At 45.4% G+C, this 15,719-nt stretch overlaps 1 protein-coding gene across 5 annotated transcripts in view; it reads right to left on the bottom strand.

The window, feature by feature from the left end:
* Window positions 1-15,719, bottom strand: part of QRICH1 (glutamine rich 1) — a 46,678-nt gene that overhangs the window by 22,999 nt on the left and 7,960 nt on the right. For all 5 annotated transcript variants that reach the window (XM_066350832.1, XM_066350831.1, XM_066350833.1 and 2 more), the window contains one exon: window positions 13,551-13,880. In XM_066350832.1, coding sequence (XP_066206929.1) covers window positions 13,551-13,859 — 309 coding nt within the window. In that variant the 5' untranslated portion in view covers window positions 13,860-13,880. The remainder of the gene's footprint in view (window positions 1-13,550; window positions 13,881-15,719) is intronic.

Raw genomic sequence — 15,719 nt, 5'->3', positions numbered from 1 at the left:
TGGCCCGGGTGCTGGGGATGGCTCCTTGGCCTCTGCCCCAGGCGCTAGGGTGGCTCTGGTCGAGGCAGAGCGACGCCCCGGAGGGGCAGAGCATCGCCCCCTGGTGGGCAGAGCGTGGCCCCTGGTGGGCGTGCCGGGTGGATCCCGGTCGGGCGCATGTGGGAGTCTGTCTGTCTCTCCCCGTTTCCAGCTTCAGAAAAATACAAAAAAATAAAATAAAAAGAAAAAAAAGGAAAAAAAAGGGAAATACTTTCCCCCATCAGACAAGCATCTAAACATCGCACTTTCCCATCAAAATCAGAATCAGAAAAAAAGAAAACAAAAACACAGATGAGACTATATCTATCAATAACAGAAGGAGACACTTGGAAGATAATCAAAGACAGTATTGGGACAACAGGCTATCCACATAAAAAGAATGAAGTTAGACCTCTTCCTCGTATTATACACAAAAAACGGGAGAGAATCTGAATATCTGAAGGAGATATGCAAATGGCCAATAAGCACCTAAAAAGTTGCTCAATATTAGCTCACAGAGAAATGCATATCAAAACCATGAGATACTGGCCCTGGCCGGTTGGCTCAGTGGTAGAGCGTCGGCCTGGCGTGCAGAAGTCCCGGGTTCGATTCCCAGCCAGGGCACACAGAAGTGCCCATCTGCTTCTCCACCCCTCCCCCTCTCCTTCCTCTCTGTCTCTCTCTTCCCCTCCCACAGCCAAGGCTCCATTGGAGCAAAGTTGGCCTGGGCGCTGAGGATGGCTCTGTGGCCTCTGCCTCAGGTGCTGGAATGGCTCTGGTTGCAGCAGAGCAAAGCCCCAGATGGGCAGAGCGTCACCCCGTGGTGGGCGTGCCGGGTGGATCCCGGTCGGGCACATGCGGGAGTCTGTCTGACTGCCTCCCTGTTTCCAACTTCAGAAAGAAAAAACAAAAAACAAACCATGAGATACTACTTCAGACCAACTATGATGGCTACATAAAAAAAAAAAAAAAAAACAAATGTTAGTGAGAAAAAGCAAAACAAAAAACAAAAAAACACAAGTGCTGGTGAGGATGTCAAGGAATTGGAATCCTCCTATGCTGCTACTGGTGGGAACAGGAAATTGGTGTAATCAATAGACCAAGGTTGCAAGTTTGATCTCCTATCAGGGCACGTATAAGAATCAACCAATAAATGGACTAATAAGTAGAACAACAAATATTTCTCTCGTCTTCCTGCCTTCTCTAAAATCAATTAAAAAATGTGTTGTTGTTTTTTTAACGAGAGAGAGAAACGGACAGATAGGGACAGATGGACAGGAAGGGAGAGAGATGAGAAGCATCAGTTCTTCGCTGTAGCTCCTTAGTTGTTCACTGATTGCTTTCTCATATGTGCACCTTGACGGGGCGGGGGGGGGCTACAGTAGAGCCAGTGACCTTGGGGCTCAAGCCAGCGACCATGGGGTCATGTCTATAATCCCACACTCAAGCCAGTGACCCCAGGCTCAAACTGGATAAGCTAACGCTCAAGCCAGTGATGTCGGGTTTAGAACCTGGGTCCTTAGCATCCCAGGCCGATGCTATATCCACTGTGCGACCGGCCTGGTCAGGCTCAATAAAAAAATTATTTCAATTATATTTTAAAAAGATAAGCAAGGGGGTTGTGTGAAGAGCATAGGCTTTTAAGTCATAGACTTGAATTAATATTGTATTTTCCTGAGTCCTCTAAGTATCAGTTTCCTCAGTTATAATAAAAAGGGGGAGAATGCCTATTTCCTTACATAGCAGTTACTAAAAAAGCAAGTTTTCTTCCTTATAAGCAACATTTTATACCAGTGAGTCTCAAAATGTATTGCCCAGACCAATAACATCACCACCCAGGAACCAGGAACTTGTTAGAAATACAAATTCTCAGGTCCCACCTCAGAACTACTGAATCAGGTCCTGGCCGATTTGCTTAGTGGATAGAGCATCAGCCCGGTATGTGGACATGCTGGGTTCGATCCCTAGTCAGGGCACACAGGAGAAGCAACCATCTGATTCTCTTCCTCTCCCCCCCACCTTCTCTCTCTCTTCCCCTGTCGCAGCCAGTAGCTCTATTGGCTCGAATGTTGGCCCGGGAAAATAGCTGGTGATTCAAGCATCGGCCTCAGACGGGGGTTGCTGAATGATCCCAGTTGGGCACATGCGTGAAAGTCTATCTCCCCTCCTCTCACTTAAAAAACAAACAAACTACTGAATCAGAAACTCTGGGTAATGCACCCAGCAACCTGTATTGTAACAAGTGTTCCAGGTGACTGATGCATTCTCAAGTTTTCGAACCAGTGCTATACACTGAGTACATAAAGGAAAAGAGCCAATTACTGGCCTAACCAGGCGGTGGCACAGTTGATAGAGTTGGACTGGGACGCAGAGGACCCAGGTTCGAGACCCTGAGGTTGCCAGCTTGAGCGCAGGCTCATCTGGTTTGAGCAAAGCTCACCAGCTTGGACCCAAGGTCGCTGGCTTGAGCAAGGGGTTACTCGGTCTACTGAAGGCCCGTGGTCAAGGCACATATGAGAAAGCAATCAATGAACAACTAAGGTGTCGCAACGAAAAACTGATGATTGATGCTTCTCATCTCTCTCCATTCCTGTCTATCTGTCCCTATCTGTCCCTCTCTCTGGCTCGCTCTCTGTCCCTGTAAAAAAAAAGAAAAAAAGCCAATTACTACAGAATAGCAGTTTTCAAGCCTTTTGGTCTCAGGACACTCTCAGAAAATTACTGAGGACCCCAAAGAGCTTCTATTTATATGGATATAGTTACTAATTATTTATAGTATTATAAATTAAAACTAGGAAACCTAAATATAAATTAATTCATTAAAAATTACCAAATAAATCACGTTAATATAAATAACATTCGTTTGAAAAATAACTTTATTTGCCAAACAAAATATTTATAAGACTTGCACTGCTTTACATTTTTTGCAAATCTTTATTGGCTGGCTTAATTGAAGACAGCTGGATTCTCACATCTGTTTCTGCATTTAATCTGTTGTGCACACATCACACGTGGCCTCTACAAAACTCATGAGAATAAGTGGAAAGGCAAATAAATACTAATATTTTACTATCTTAGTAGTATAGTTTTCTAATAAAAACAGCTACGACCTTGAGGAACCCTGAAAGGGTACTGGGGACACCAGTCCCTGACCCACCCTTTAAGAACCACTGCTGCAAGAGTTAAATACACAGTATGTTTTATAACTACTTTATTTTATTTTTAGATTTTATTTATTCATTTTAGAAAGGAGAGGAGAGGGGGGAGAAAAATAAAGAGGGAGGAGGAGCAGGAAGCATCAACTCCCATATGTGCCTTGACCAGACAAGCCCAGGGTTTTGAAACGACTTCAGCATTCCAAGTCGATGCTTTATCCACTGTGCCATCACAGCTCAGGCCTTATTACTTGATTTTTTAAAAGTTTCAAAAACCTGATTATCATTGAATCTTATCACATATGCTCCTTGGTTTCACTGTATCTCTTTTTTTTTTTTTAATTTTTTATTTATTCATTTTAGAGAGGAGAGGGGGGAGAGGGAGGGAGGGAGAGAGGGAGAGAGAGAGAGAGAGAGAGAGAGAGAGAGAAGGGGGGGAGTAGCTGGAAGCATCAACTCCCATATGTGCCTTGACCAGGCAAGCCCAGGATTTCGAACCAACGACCTCAGCATTTCCAGGTCGACACTTTATCCACTGCGCCACCACAGGTCAGGCTCACTGTATCTCTTTTAATTAATTTGTCTTAGAAACCATTTATCAACATTGATGCTTCCAACAGAAACAAATTAGCAGAAATACTAAGGAATCAGAACTGGGGCATCTACCCCTCCCTCCAAAAAAAATAAGTACAAATAATCTATTGCCGTTTTATATCCAAAGTAGTTAGAATTTAAAGCTAGGATAGGAAGTGGTAGGAGTTGGTCTTAACTAAATTTACTGTGTTAATTATGCCATCATATTAAGTCAGTGGTTTTCAATCTTTCTATACTTGGGGGACCAGTGAAAATAGAATTATTTCAGGGACCACTAAGGCAGAAATCATCCTGAGCAAATATGAGTTCGACTAAGATCAGTGAGTCTATAATCTCGTAAAACATCAGGGTGGTTAACTCTTTTGTGAACCAGCATGAAAATTTCCGCGAAATGGTCCATGAACCAGTGGTTGAAAAACACTGATATGAGTCAAATCATTAAGCTGTATACTTTAAACTTTTCCAGTGTTGCATGGCAATTTGAATAACATAAGGGATTCCCTTCTATTTCCTGTTTGGGTTTCACTGAGGGACAGCTGACAATAGTGTTCAATGTGCCAGAAGATCCTCTCTGCCCCACTAGGGGAGGAATCACAGCACCTGAGATCCAAACATACCTGTGCCTTTCAATAACTAGAGTTAAGCAAAACCTTAGGTATCTTGGTTGAATTTAACTGTTCAAATAATGCTCTTTAAAAAATGATAAAGTATGCCTGACCAGGCGGTGGCGCAGTGGATGGGACATCAGACTAGGATGTGGAGGACCCAGGTTTGAGACCCCAAGGTCGCTAGCTTGAGCCGGGCTCATCTGGTTTGAGCAAAGCTCAACAGCTTGGACCCAAGGTCGCTGGCTTGAGCAAGGGATTTCGGTCTGCTGAAGGCCCAAGGTCAAGGCACATTTGAGAAAGCAATCAATGAACAACTAAGGTGTTGCAATGAAAAACTGATGATTGATGCTTCTCATCTCTTTCCATTCCTGTCTGTCTGTCCCTATCTATCCGTCTCTCTGACTCTCTCTGTGTCTCTGTAAAGAAAAAAAAATAGGCCCTGGCCAGTTGGCTCAGCGGTAGAGCGTTGGCCTGGCATGCGGGGGACCCGGGTTCAATTCCCGGCCAGGGCACACAGGAGAAGCGCCCATTTGCTTCTTCACCCCCACCCCCTCCTTCTTCTCTGTCTCTCTCCTCCCCTCCCGCAGCCAAGGTTCCATTGGAGCAAAGATGGCCCGGGCGCTGGGGATGGCTCCTTGGCCTCTGCCCCAGGCGCTAGAGTGGCTCTGGTCGCGGCAGAGCGACGCCCCGGAGGGGCAGAGCATCGCCCCCCGGTGGGCAGAGCGGTCGCCCCTGGTGGGCATGCCGGGTGGATCCCGGTCGGGCGCATGCGGGAGTCTGTCTGACTGTCTCTCCCCGTTTCCAGCTTCAGAAAAATACAAAAAAAAAAAAAAAAAGAATTTTATTTATTGCCTGACCTGTAGTGGCACAGTGGATAAAGTGTCAACCTGGAGTGCTGAGGTCTCCTGTTTGAAACCCCGGGCTTGCCCAGTCAAGGCACATTTGAGAAGCAACTACTACAAGTTGATATTTCCGACTCCTTGAACTCCCCTCCATCTCTAAAAGGAATAAAATCTTGAGGCCCTGGCCGGTTGGCTCAGTGGTAGAGCGTCGGCCTGGCATGCAGGAGTCTCAAGTTCGATTCCCGGCCAGGGCACACAGGAGAGGCGCCCATCTGCTTCTCTACCCCTCCCTCTCTCCTTCCTCTCTGTCTCTCTTCCCATCCCGCCGCCAAGGCTCCATTGGAGCAAAGTTGGCCCAGGTGCTGATGGCTCTGTGGCCTCTGCCTCAGGCGCTAGAATGGCTCTGGTTGCAGCAGAGCGATGCCCCAGATGGGCAGAGCATCGCCCCCTGGTGGGTATGCTGGGTGGATCCCGGTTGGGCATATGCGGGAGTCTGACTGCCTCCCCGTTTCCAACTTAAGAAAAATACAGCCTGACCAGGTGGTGGCGCAGTGGATAGAGTGTCGGACTGGGATGCGGAAGACCCAGGTTCGAGACCCTGAGGTCGCCAGCTTGAGCGAGGGCTCATCTGGTTTGAGCAAAAAGCTCACCAGCTTGAGCCCAACGTCACTGGCTCAAGCAAGGGGTTACTTGGTCTGCTGTAGGCCTGTGGTCAAGGCACACACACACAAAAAAAGAAAAATACAAAAAAATTAAAATAAAATCTTTTAAAAATAAAGTGAAGTGGCCCTGGCCGGTTGGCTCAATGGTAGAGCGTTGGCCTGGCGTGATGGACAGAACATCGGCCCCTGGTGGGCATGCTGGGTGGATCCCGGGCGGGCGCATGCGGGAGGCTGTCGGACTGCCTCCCTGTTTCCAACTTCAGAAAAATACAAAAAAAATAAAATAAAATAAAGTGAAGCAACTATAAACGATACTTCTCATTCCACCCACCCATAAAACTTAATAAACAAAATCTTTTAAAAGTACATAAATAAATAAGAATTTTATTTATTGATTTTAGAGAAGAGACAGAAATTGAGAGGAGCAAGGAAGCATCAACTCATAGTAGCTGCTTCTCGTATGTGCCTTCACCAGGTAAGCTCGGGGTTTCGAACTCAAGACCTCAGCATTCCAGGTTGATGCTTTATCCACTGTGTTCATACCACCTGTATTTCTCCTTCCATAAATTGTCTGCTTACATCTTTTGTTCATTTTCCTACTAAATTATTTTTTCCCAGTTTGTCAGAGTTCTTTGCCTATTATAAACACTAGTTGGGAACAGAGGCACAGTTTGGGTACAAATGCTAGCCATCAAAATACGGCCTGCCTTCCCTGTGCTTCTTGTGCTTATAGTTTCAAAAATTATACTTTTTTTTTTTTTGTATTTTTCCAAAGTTGGAAACGGGAGGCAGTCAGACAGACTCCCGCATGCGCCCAACCGAGATGCACCTGGCATGCCCACCAGGGGGCGATGCTCTGCCCATCGGGGGCGATGCTCTGCCCATCGGGGGCGTCGCTCTGTTGCAACCAGAGCCATTCCAGTGCCTGAGGCAGAGGTCACAGAGCCATCCTCAGCACCTGGGCCAATTCTGCTCCAATGGAGCCTTGGCTGTGGGAGGGGAAGAGAGAGACAGACAGGAAGGAGAGGGGGAGGGGTGGAGAAGCAGATGGGTGCTTCTCCTGTGCGCCCTGGTCGGGAATTGAACTTGGGACTCCTGCATGCCAGGCCGACACTCTACTACTGAGCCCACCAGCCAGGGCCAAAAATTATACTTTTAGCCTGACCAGGCGGTGGCGCAGTGGATAGAGCGTTGGACTGGGATGCAGAGGACCCAAGTTCAAGACCCTGAGGTCGACAGCTTGAGCACGGGCTCATCTGGTTTGAGCAAAAGCCCACCAGCTTGAACCCAATGTCACTGGCTCCAGCAAGGGGTTACTCAGTCTGCTGAAGGCCCGTGGTCAAGGCACATATGAGAAAGCAATCAATTAACAACTAAGATGTCGCAACGAAAAACTAATGATTGATGCTTCTCATCTCTCTCTGTTCCTGTCTGTCCCTGTCTATCCCTCTCTCTGACTCACTCTCTCTCTGTAAAAAATAAAAATTAAAAAAAAAAATTTAAAAATTATACTTTTAATCTAGTATATACAGACCTATAAGAGAGGTCAAGAAACCAACATGTGTGTACAGTAATTCTGTACCTGGTATATCTATATTTGAATCTGATGTCATTAAGAAAATATTTTCTTTTTTTTTTCTTTTTTTTTTATTCATTTTTAGAGAGGAGAGAGAAAGGGAGAGAAAGAGACAGAGAGGGAGAGAGAGAGGAGAGAGAGAGAGAGAGAAGGTGGGGAGGAGCTGTAAGCATCAACTCCCATATGTGCCTTGACCAGGCAAGCCCAGGGTTTCGAACCAGCGACCTCAGCATTTCCAGGTCGATGCTTTATCCGCTACGCCACCACAGGTCAGGCTGTTTTCGGGGTTTTTTTCAGCAAGTAAAGGAAGACTTTATTGGCAGTACAGGAAAAAAGTTAGAGGAAAGGGAACCTTGCAGACAGGTTCAGGGGGTCAACCCAGGATAAGTGCTGCCTACTGCTCCCCTGGTTGCAGGTCTCATGGGGTCACTTAGAGCTTAGGACAGGGGTCTCAAACTCAACTCAGTATATGGGCCACAGAGCAAGATCACAGCCGTTCGGCGGGCCGCACTAGGTCTACAAAAGGCAACTGTTACGCAACACTTTTCTCACTGCAGTTGAAAACAAAAAAAAATCAGTACAACATTGTTCGGCCGGCCGCATGCGGCCCGCGGGCTGCGAGTTTGAGACCCTGGCTTAGGAGAAAGAGAGGGGCAAGGAATACATGCCAGGGAGAAGAGAAGGAGGAGTAGAAGGAGGAGGAGGAGAAAGGGAAAGGGAAAGGTGCAGGCGTACTCCTCGAAAGAAGAACGAGGAGAAAGTTTTTTCAAAGTCTCACATAAAGTTGTAATTTTAGTCATATTTGTATTAATATTGTCTGATATAATTGGAAGCTTTAGATTAACATCAATTTTCGTGTAACAGTTAATATCAATTTATAATCTTTACTTAAAGCTACAAAGCCGGCCCTGGCCGGTTGGCTCAGCGGTAGAGCATCGGCCTGGCGTGCAGGGGACCCGGGTTCGATTCCCGGCCAGGGCACATAGGAGAAGCGCCCATTTGCTTCTCCACCCCGCCCCCCTCCTTCCTCTCTGTCTCTCTCTTCCCCTCCTGCAGCCAAGGCTCCATTGGAGCAAAGATGGCCCAGGCGCTGGGGATGGCTCCTTGGCCTCTGCCCCAGGCACTAGAGTGGCTCTGGTCACGGCAAAGTGACGCCCCGGAGGGGCAGAGCATCGCCCCCTGGTGGGCAGAGCGTCGCCCCTGGTGGCCGTGCTGGGTGGATCCTGGTCTGGCGCATGCGGGAGTCTGTCTGACTGTCTCTCCCCGTTTCCAGCTTCAGAAAAATACAAAAAAAAATAAAAAAGCTACAAAGCCACCTGACCAGGCAGTGGCCCAGTGGATAGAGCATCGGACTGGGGTGCGGAGGACCCAGGTTCGAGACCCCGAGGTTGTCAGCTTGAGCGTGGGCTCATCTGGTTTGAGCAAAGCTCACCAGCTTGGATCTAAGGTCGCTGGCTCGAGCAAGGAGTTACTCGGTCTGCTGAAGGCCCATGGTCAGGGCACATATGGGAGAGCAATCAATGAACAACTAAGGTGTCACAACAAAGAACTGATGATTGATGCTTCTCATCTCTCTCTTTGTTCCTGTCTGTCTGTTCCTATCTATCCCTCTCTCTGACTCTCTCTCTGTCTCTGAAAAAAAAAAAAAAAAGGCTACAAAGCCAACTTTTAGAAAAATTAAATCTTATTTGGCTTATGCCAGTTATTTATAAAAATATATTTGCCTTAAGAGAGTTTTTAAAAAAAAAAATTTTTTTTCTTTATTTCAAAAAGATTCCTCCAGGGTAAAAAAGGTTGGGGGAAGCTATCCAGAGTTTATTTTCTACTTCAGAAAAGCTTTCCACACCCCAAAAGCACAAACATTTCCTATACTGCTTTTCAGTGGTTTGGTTTTTATCTGCACTCGTTAACCCACCTGCACCTTATTTGTATTGAGAGATTTTCGGCTTTATGTCCAAAAGAAGAGCAGATTGCCTTACTGCACTAAATGGAGTGTATCCTTTCCCTACGCATCGACAGTGTCCATTTTACCCTGTACCTGGTATTTACTCATAATGTATAAAGACGTGTGTTTTAAGTCCTTACTTAACCCCCAGCCATGGGTCTGAGGCTGCCCAGGGACCCTTCTGGCTCTTTCTATGCTTCACTTCTCAGCTCAGGGCACCATGAGAACTACTCTTCCTTCCCTAAAACTTCTCTACATGAATTCCTCTGTTCCCCGATTCTGCTTCCTCTCTTAGCAATTTCTCAGACTTAGTGGCTTTTTTATGGCATTAGTATTTTTTCAGCTCTGCTAGAATTTTTTTTTTTTTTTTTTTTTTACAGAGAGAAGGAGAGTCAGAGGGAGGGATAGACAGGGACAGACAGACAGGAACGGAGAGATGAGAAGCATCAATCATTAGTTTTTCGTTGCACATTGTGCCACCTTAGTTGTTCATTGATTGCTCTCTCATATGTGCCTTGACCGTGGGCCTTCAGCAGATCAAGTAACCCCTTGCTGGAGCCAGAGACCTTGGGTCCAAGCTGGTGAGCTTTTTGCTCAAACCAGATGAGCCCGTGCTCAAGCTGGTGACCTCAGGGTCTCGAACTTGGGTCCTTGGCATCCCATTCCGATGCTCTATCCGCTGCGCCACCGCCTGGTCAAGCTAGAAATTTTTTATGTTTTGTTTGTTTTGTTTTTAAGTGAGAGAAAGGGAGATAGAGACAAACTTGTATATGCATCGTGACTGGAATCCACTTGGCAACCCCCATCTGGGGCTGATGCTCAAATCAACTGAGATATCTTCAGCACCTGAGAATGATGCTGGGACCAACCCAACTATACTCAGCGCCCAGGGCCAATGCTTGAGCCAATTAGGCCACTGGCTGTGGGAGAAAAAGAGAGAGAAGGGGGAGAGAAGCAGGTCACTTCTCATGTGTTGCCTGACTGGGGATCAAACCCAGGACGTTCACACGTTGTGCACTCTATCCACTGAGCCAATTGGCCAAAGCCCAATACATTTTTTTAAGACTTTGTTCATTTTAGAGAGAAGAGAGAGAGAGAAGAGGGGAGGAGCAGGAAGCATCAACTCCCATATGTGCCCTGACCTGGGAAGACTAGGGTTTCAAACTGGCAATCTTAGTGTTCTAGGTTAACGCTTTATCCACTGCACCACAACAGGTCAGGTTCAAGAAATTTTTAAAAAGTATCAGCCTGACCTGGGAAGGTAGGAGACTTCTTGGTCCTCCTACCTTCTCTCTCTCTTTCTTCCTCTCTCCTCTCTCTCTAAAAAATGAATAAATAAAATCTAAAAAAAATATATATATAAAAAAAATAATAAAAGTATCTTTTCAGACCCTGGCCAGTTGGCTCAGTAGTAGAGTGTCGGCCCGGCGTGGAGAAGTCCCGGGTTCGATTCTCAGCCAGGGCACACAGGAGAAGTGCCCATCTTTTTCTCTACCCCTCCCCCTCTCCTTCTTCTCTGTCTCTCTCTTCTCTTCCCGCAGCCAAGGTTCCATTAGAGCAAAGTTGGCCCGGGCACTGAGGATGGCTCTATCAACTCCTCCTTAGGCGCTAGAATGGCTCAGGTTGCGATGAGGCAACGCCCCAGATGGGCAGAGCATCACCCCCTACTGGGCATGCTGGGTGGGTCCCGATTGGGCACATGCGGGAGTCTGACTGCATCCCTGCTTCTAACTTTGGGGGGGGGGGGGGGGGGATAAATAAATAAATAAAAGTATCCTTTCCGTCACATAGAATGGAAAAAATAAGCCCTGGCTGTTTGGCTGAGTGGTAGAACATCAGTCCAGCATGTGGATGTCCTGGGTTCAATTCCCAGTCACGGCACAGAGGACAAGCGATCATCTGCTTCTCTACCCTTCCCCCCCCACTTTTCTATGCAGCTATGGTTCAATGGCTCCAGAGAGTTGGCCCCAGGCACTGAGGATGGCTCCATGGCCTTCAACTCAGGAGCTAAAAACAGTTCTTCTGCTAACAATAGAGTAATTAACTGCCCAGATGAGCAGAGTGTCACACTTAGGGGGCTTGAGGGGTACATCCCAGTTGGGGTACATACGGGGGTCTGTCTCTCTGCCTCCCCTCTTCTCACTTAATAAAAATAAATAAATAAAAAGAATGGGGGAAATATGTTATGAGTCTACCATATTTAATCTATCTCATGGTTATAGTCTTCTTTCATTTACAAGGGTTTTGTGAATAGGTGATCTCAATCAGCCATCTTGAATATAAAGTCTCAAACAACACTTTAAACCCAAATCCCAAACCATTATAATCTTATGAACAAGGAGGTCCAAGCTGTAAATAACAGCAAAATAATTTCTTGAACCAAAAAATCAGCCTTCTGCCTGACCAGGCGGTGGCGCAGTGGATAGAGTGTTGGATTGGGATGCGGAGGACCCAGGTTCGAGACCCCAAGGTCGCCAGCTTGAGCGTGGGCTCATCTGGCTTGAGCAAAAAGCTCACCAGCTTGGACCCAAGGTCGCTGGCTTGAGCAAGGGGTTACTCTGTCTGCTCAAGGCCCGCAGTCAAGGCGCATATTAGGAAGCAATCAATGAATAACTAAGATGTCACAACAAAAAACTGATGATTGATACGTCTTATCTGTCTCCGTTCCTGCCTGCCTGTCCCTATTTAGAAAAAAAAAAAAAAAAAAAATCAGCCTTCTCTTATCTACCTTTTCTATATATACCCTTCCCTATAAAACTAGAACAAACCACTGTGTCCCTCCATGTGCCGGATGCTCTCTTATCTATGACCTCATTCAGTCTCACTAAATCATGTTATCCCTCTGACCCTCTGACAAATGAAAAAACTAGGGCTAAAAAGATTAAGATCATGCCCTGGCCAGATAGCTCAACTGGTTAGAGCATCACCCCAAGTACAGAGGTTGATGATTCAATTCCTGGCCAGGGCACATATAGGAACAGATCAATGCTCCTGTCTCTCTCTCACTCTCTCCCTTCCTATTTCTAAAATCTATAAAAAAAAAAAATTAAAATCATGTCATTAATAAGAGGGCAAGTCAGACTTAAACCCTGAGCCATGTCCTTCCCAAATATCCACTTGCATTCCCAAGAGGCAAATGGTTCCCTTCTATTTCTTCAGACACCTCTCCACAGTCCTGTCTCTTCATCACATTCCATGCCCTTTCCTATTTTCTTGGTGGAAAAAGGATAAAGGATAAAAAATGCAAAAACCACAAAAAAGAAAACCTTTTACCATCTCAGCAAATGTATTAGTTTTTCCTCTTTCAGTAAACTTATTACCAATTAGCCTTATTTCTTGAGGCTTATAAAGAGCAAAAGCAGACCTAGAAATCTGTAGGTGAGTCATGGAACTATACAACTAGATAAAGATCACTAAACATATCAGCCTTTCCATTGTTTGTTTTTTTAATAGAGACAGAAGGGGAGAGAGAAGCGGGGGGGGGGGGGGGGGTAAGAACCATCAACTTGTAGCTGGTTCACTTTAGTTGTTCATTGATTGCTTCTCATACATGCCTTGACCAGGGGGCTCAAGCCGAGCCAGTGACCCCTTGCGTCAAGGCAGGGATCTTGGTCTCATGTCGATGATTCCACGCTGAAGGTGGCAACCCTGTGCTCAAGCTGGCAACCTCAGGGTTTGAACCAGGCCCTCGGTGTCTCAGGCTAACACTCAATCCACTGCGCTAACACCAGTCAGCCTCAGTCTTTTCATTTTAAAAGAAGTTCCAAACATCATGCTTTTAATAATGATCCTCCTATGTTCCTGATCTGCTCAGGGTGACAGACAGAAGGGAAGCTGCAGTCACACTTAGCTGTGTCACATCCAAATCCAGTCCCAGAAGACCTCTCATTTCTATAATGTTCAAGTCTCCAAAGCAAACAGCAAGAATCTATGGTCTTCTCCATTTACCTTGGTTGCAAATATCTGTAGTCTGTGTTCACTATAAAATATGAAAACCTTTGTGTTAAGCAAAATGTTTCAAAAAGTCAAAAATATTCCTCTTAGTGAAAATAACCTCTGACACAATACATAGATATGATGCTTCTATAAACAAAACCATGATGGCAAATAAAGTCTATTACACAGGATGCACCTCAACATTGCCTTTTACCTGAACCTGCTGTGGCTGTTGAACCTGGATCTGCTGTTCTTGCTGGGTTTGTGGCTGAACACTGGTGGTGACTGGACAGGCAAGTTCAAGCAAAGAGCCGGCCACTTCGGTGCTGTCTGTGTAAATGCAGTTCCCACCCTGTTGGTATACCATGGTAGTGGTCGCCGTCTGCTGGAATTCCTGAAGGGCTTCTGGCCCCTTAGAGGCTAGTGAGTCCAGGAATTCCTTCATTCTGTGTTGTGGGACAGACCGCGCCTTCACTCGGATGTACTCTTCAAAGGAGATGGTGTTCTCCAGAGAATTATTCATATTGTAGAGTCCTTAGGATTCCTAGTAATAAAATAAATGGCCAGAAGTCAAAATTATGCTATTATTTTTATATCTTGAAATGCACAGACCAATCACACTTGCATCAGAGTAGAAATGTCAGGGTAGCTGTATACATCTGGAATCCAAAGTAAAGTTTTATTATACCACCTTATTTTTTCAATTAATGGTATCTGAAAATTGTTTCTATAAATATTTCTTAAATCAAACTAGCACACTGAAGACAAAAAACAAAAGCATGCATCATAATACTAAATGAAACAGGCCAAAAACACATTCTCTACCTAGCACCAGGCCAACCCTATTTTTTCTGCAGATCCAAGCACTGGATAATAAGTCACATGCAAACTTGCTGTGTGACCATCACAGAGAGGACTACCAAGGAAGCTAGGAGCAGGGATTCCCACTGACATGTTCTATTTCCACTGTCAACTACGTCCTACAGTGAATAAAGAGGTATACCACCTAGCTATGGCAAGACCCAAGAGACAGGAGATGGGTTCTCTCTCCACCTCCCATCAGAATCACCCAGAACTCCACTTTGCCATGTACTGCTCACATTCTTTTGTAATATAGATACTGATTAAGAACATGGATTTTGGAGCCAGTCAGTTAACTTTTCCTGTTTGTAAAATGGGGATAAAACAATCTCACAAAGTTGACATGAGGATTAAATATATGTAAAGCACTCAGAAAAATTATCTGTCACAGAGAGTGCTAATAAGTATTAATATTATTAGAGTAAGTGGGGAAAGGAATTGAATAATGTCTTAAATAACTAGGTCACTGCTAAAAACCAGAAATAAATTCTACAAGTTTTCCATTGGGGTCTTTACCTTCAAAATTAATCTGCAGGGCAGGGTAGTAACTCCTAATTAATTACCTGGAGGACAATCATGTCTATGGACGATTGAGTGCCCTGCTGCTGATGCTTTCACACCATTCTTTTTATTATTTATTTATTTATTTATTTTTTACAGAGACAGAGAAAGAGAGTCAGAGAGAGGGATAGACAGGTTCAGACAGGAACGGAGAGATGAGAAGCATCAATCATCAGTTTTTTGTTGCCCGTTGCAACACCTTTCAGGGGTCTCAAACTCAACTCAGCATGTGGGCCGCAGAGCAAGATCACAGCCGTTCGGCGGGCCGCACTAGGTCTACAAAAGGCAACTGTTACGCAACACTTTTCAGTGTCACAAAACAACCAGAAACTGTAGTTCGTGGATTAGTCTGCGGGCCGCAAAAAATTGTTCGGCGGGCCGCATGCTTGGCCGCGAGTTTGAGACCTCTGTCTTAGTTGTTCATTGATTGCTTTCTCATATATGCCTTGACCGCGGGCCTTCAGCAGACCAAGTAACCCCTTGCTTGGGTAAAGGAGAAATGTACCACCTTTTCTTCCTAGAAAAAGAGCTTTCTTCAGTTTTCAGTGTATAATTTCTAAGAAAAAATGTTCAAATACAATAGGAAGCTATAAACTAAAAAATAAAAACAGCTAAGAATGCTTTGCCACTGGTTCTTGATCTACCAATTTTAAATAAACACTGACCTGTTCTTTAGGAATGGTGAGTATACGGCGTTTCAATCACCTTAACACCAATCTCTGCCAATCACATTTTTATTTTTGTCACCATCACTTTCATAGCTTTAGATCTCTATCTGTGGACTCATTACAGAGTATTTCTAGACTTACCACTATGTAACATAAAGAAGTTAAAATTCTGGCTCTAGCTGGTTTGGTCAGTGGTAGAGCATCCACCTGGCGTTTGGAAGTTGATTCTAGTTAGGGCACATAGGAGAAGCGCCCATCTACTTCTCCACCAATCCCCCCCCCCCCTCCCGCAA

This window comes from Saccopteryx leptura, chromosome 10 (genome assembly GCF_036850995.1).
Source record: "Saccopteryx leptura isolate mSacLep1 chromosome 10, mSacLep1_pri_phased_curated, whole genome shotgun sequence".
Lineage (NCBI taxonomy): Eukaryota > Metazoa > Chordata > Mammalia > Chiroptera > Emballonuridae > Saccopteryx > Saccopteryx leptura.
Note: the sequence above shows the minus strand (reverse complement) of the source record. Positions and strands in the feature narration are given on the sequence as shown.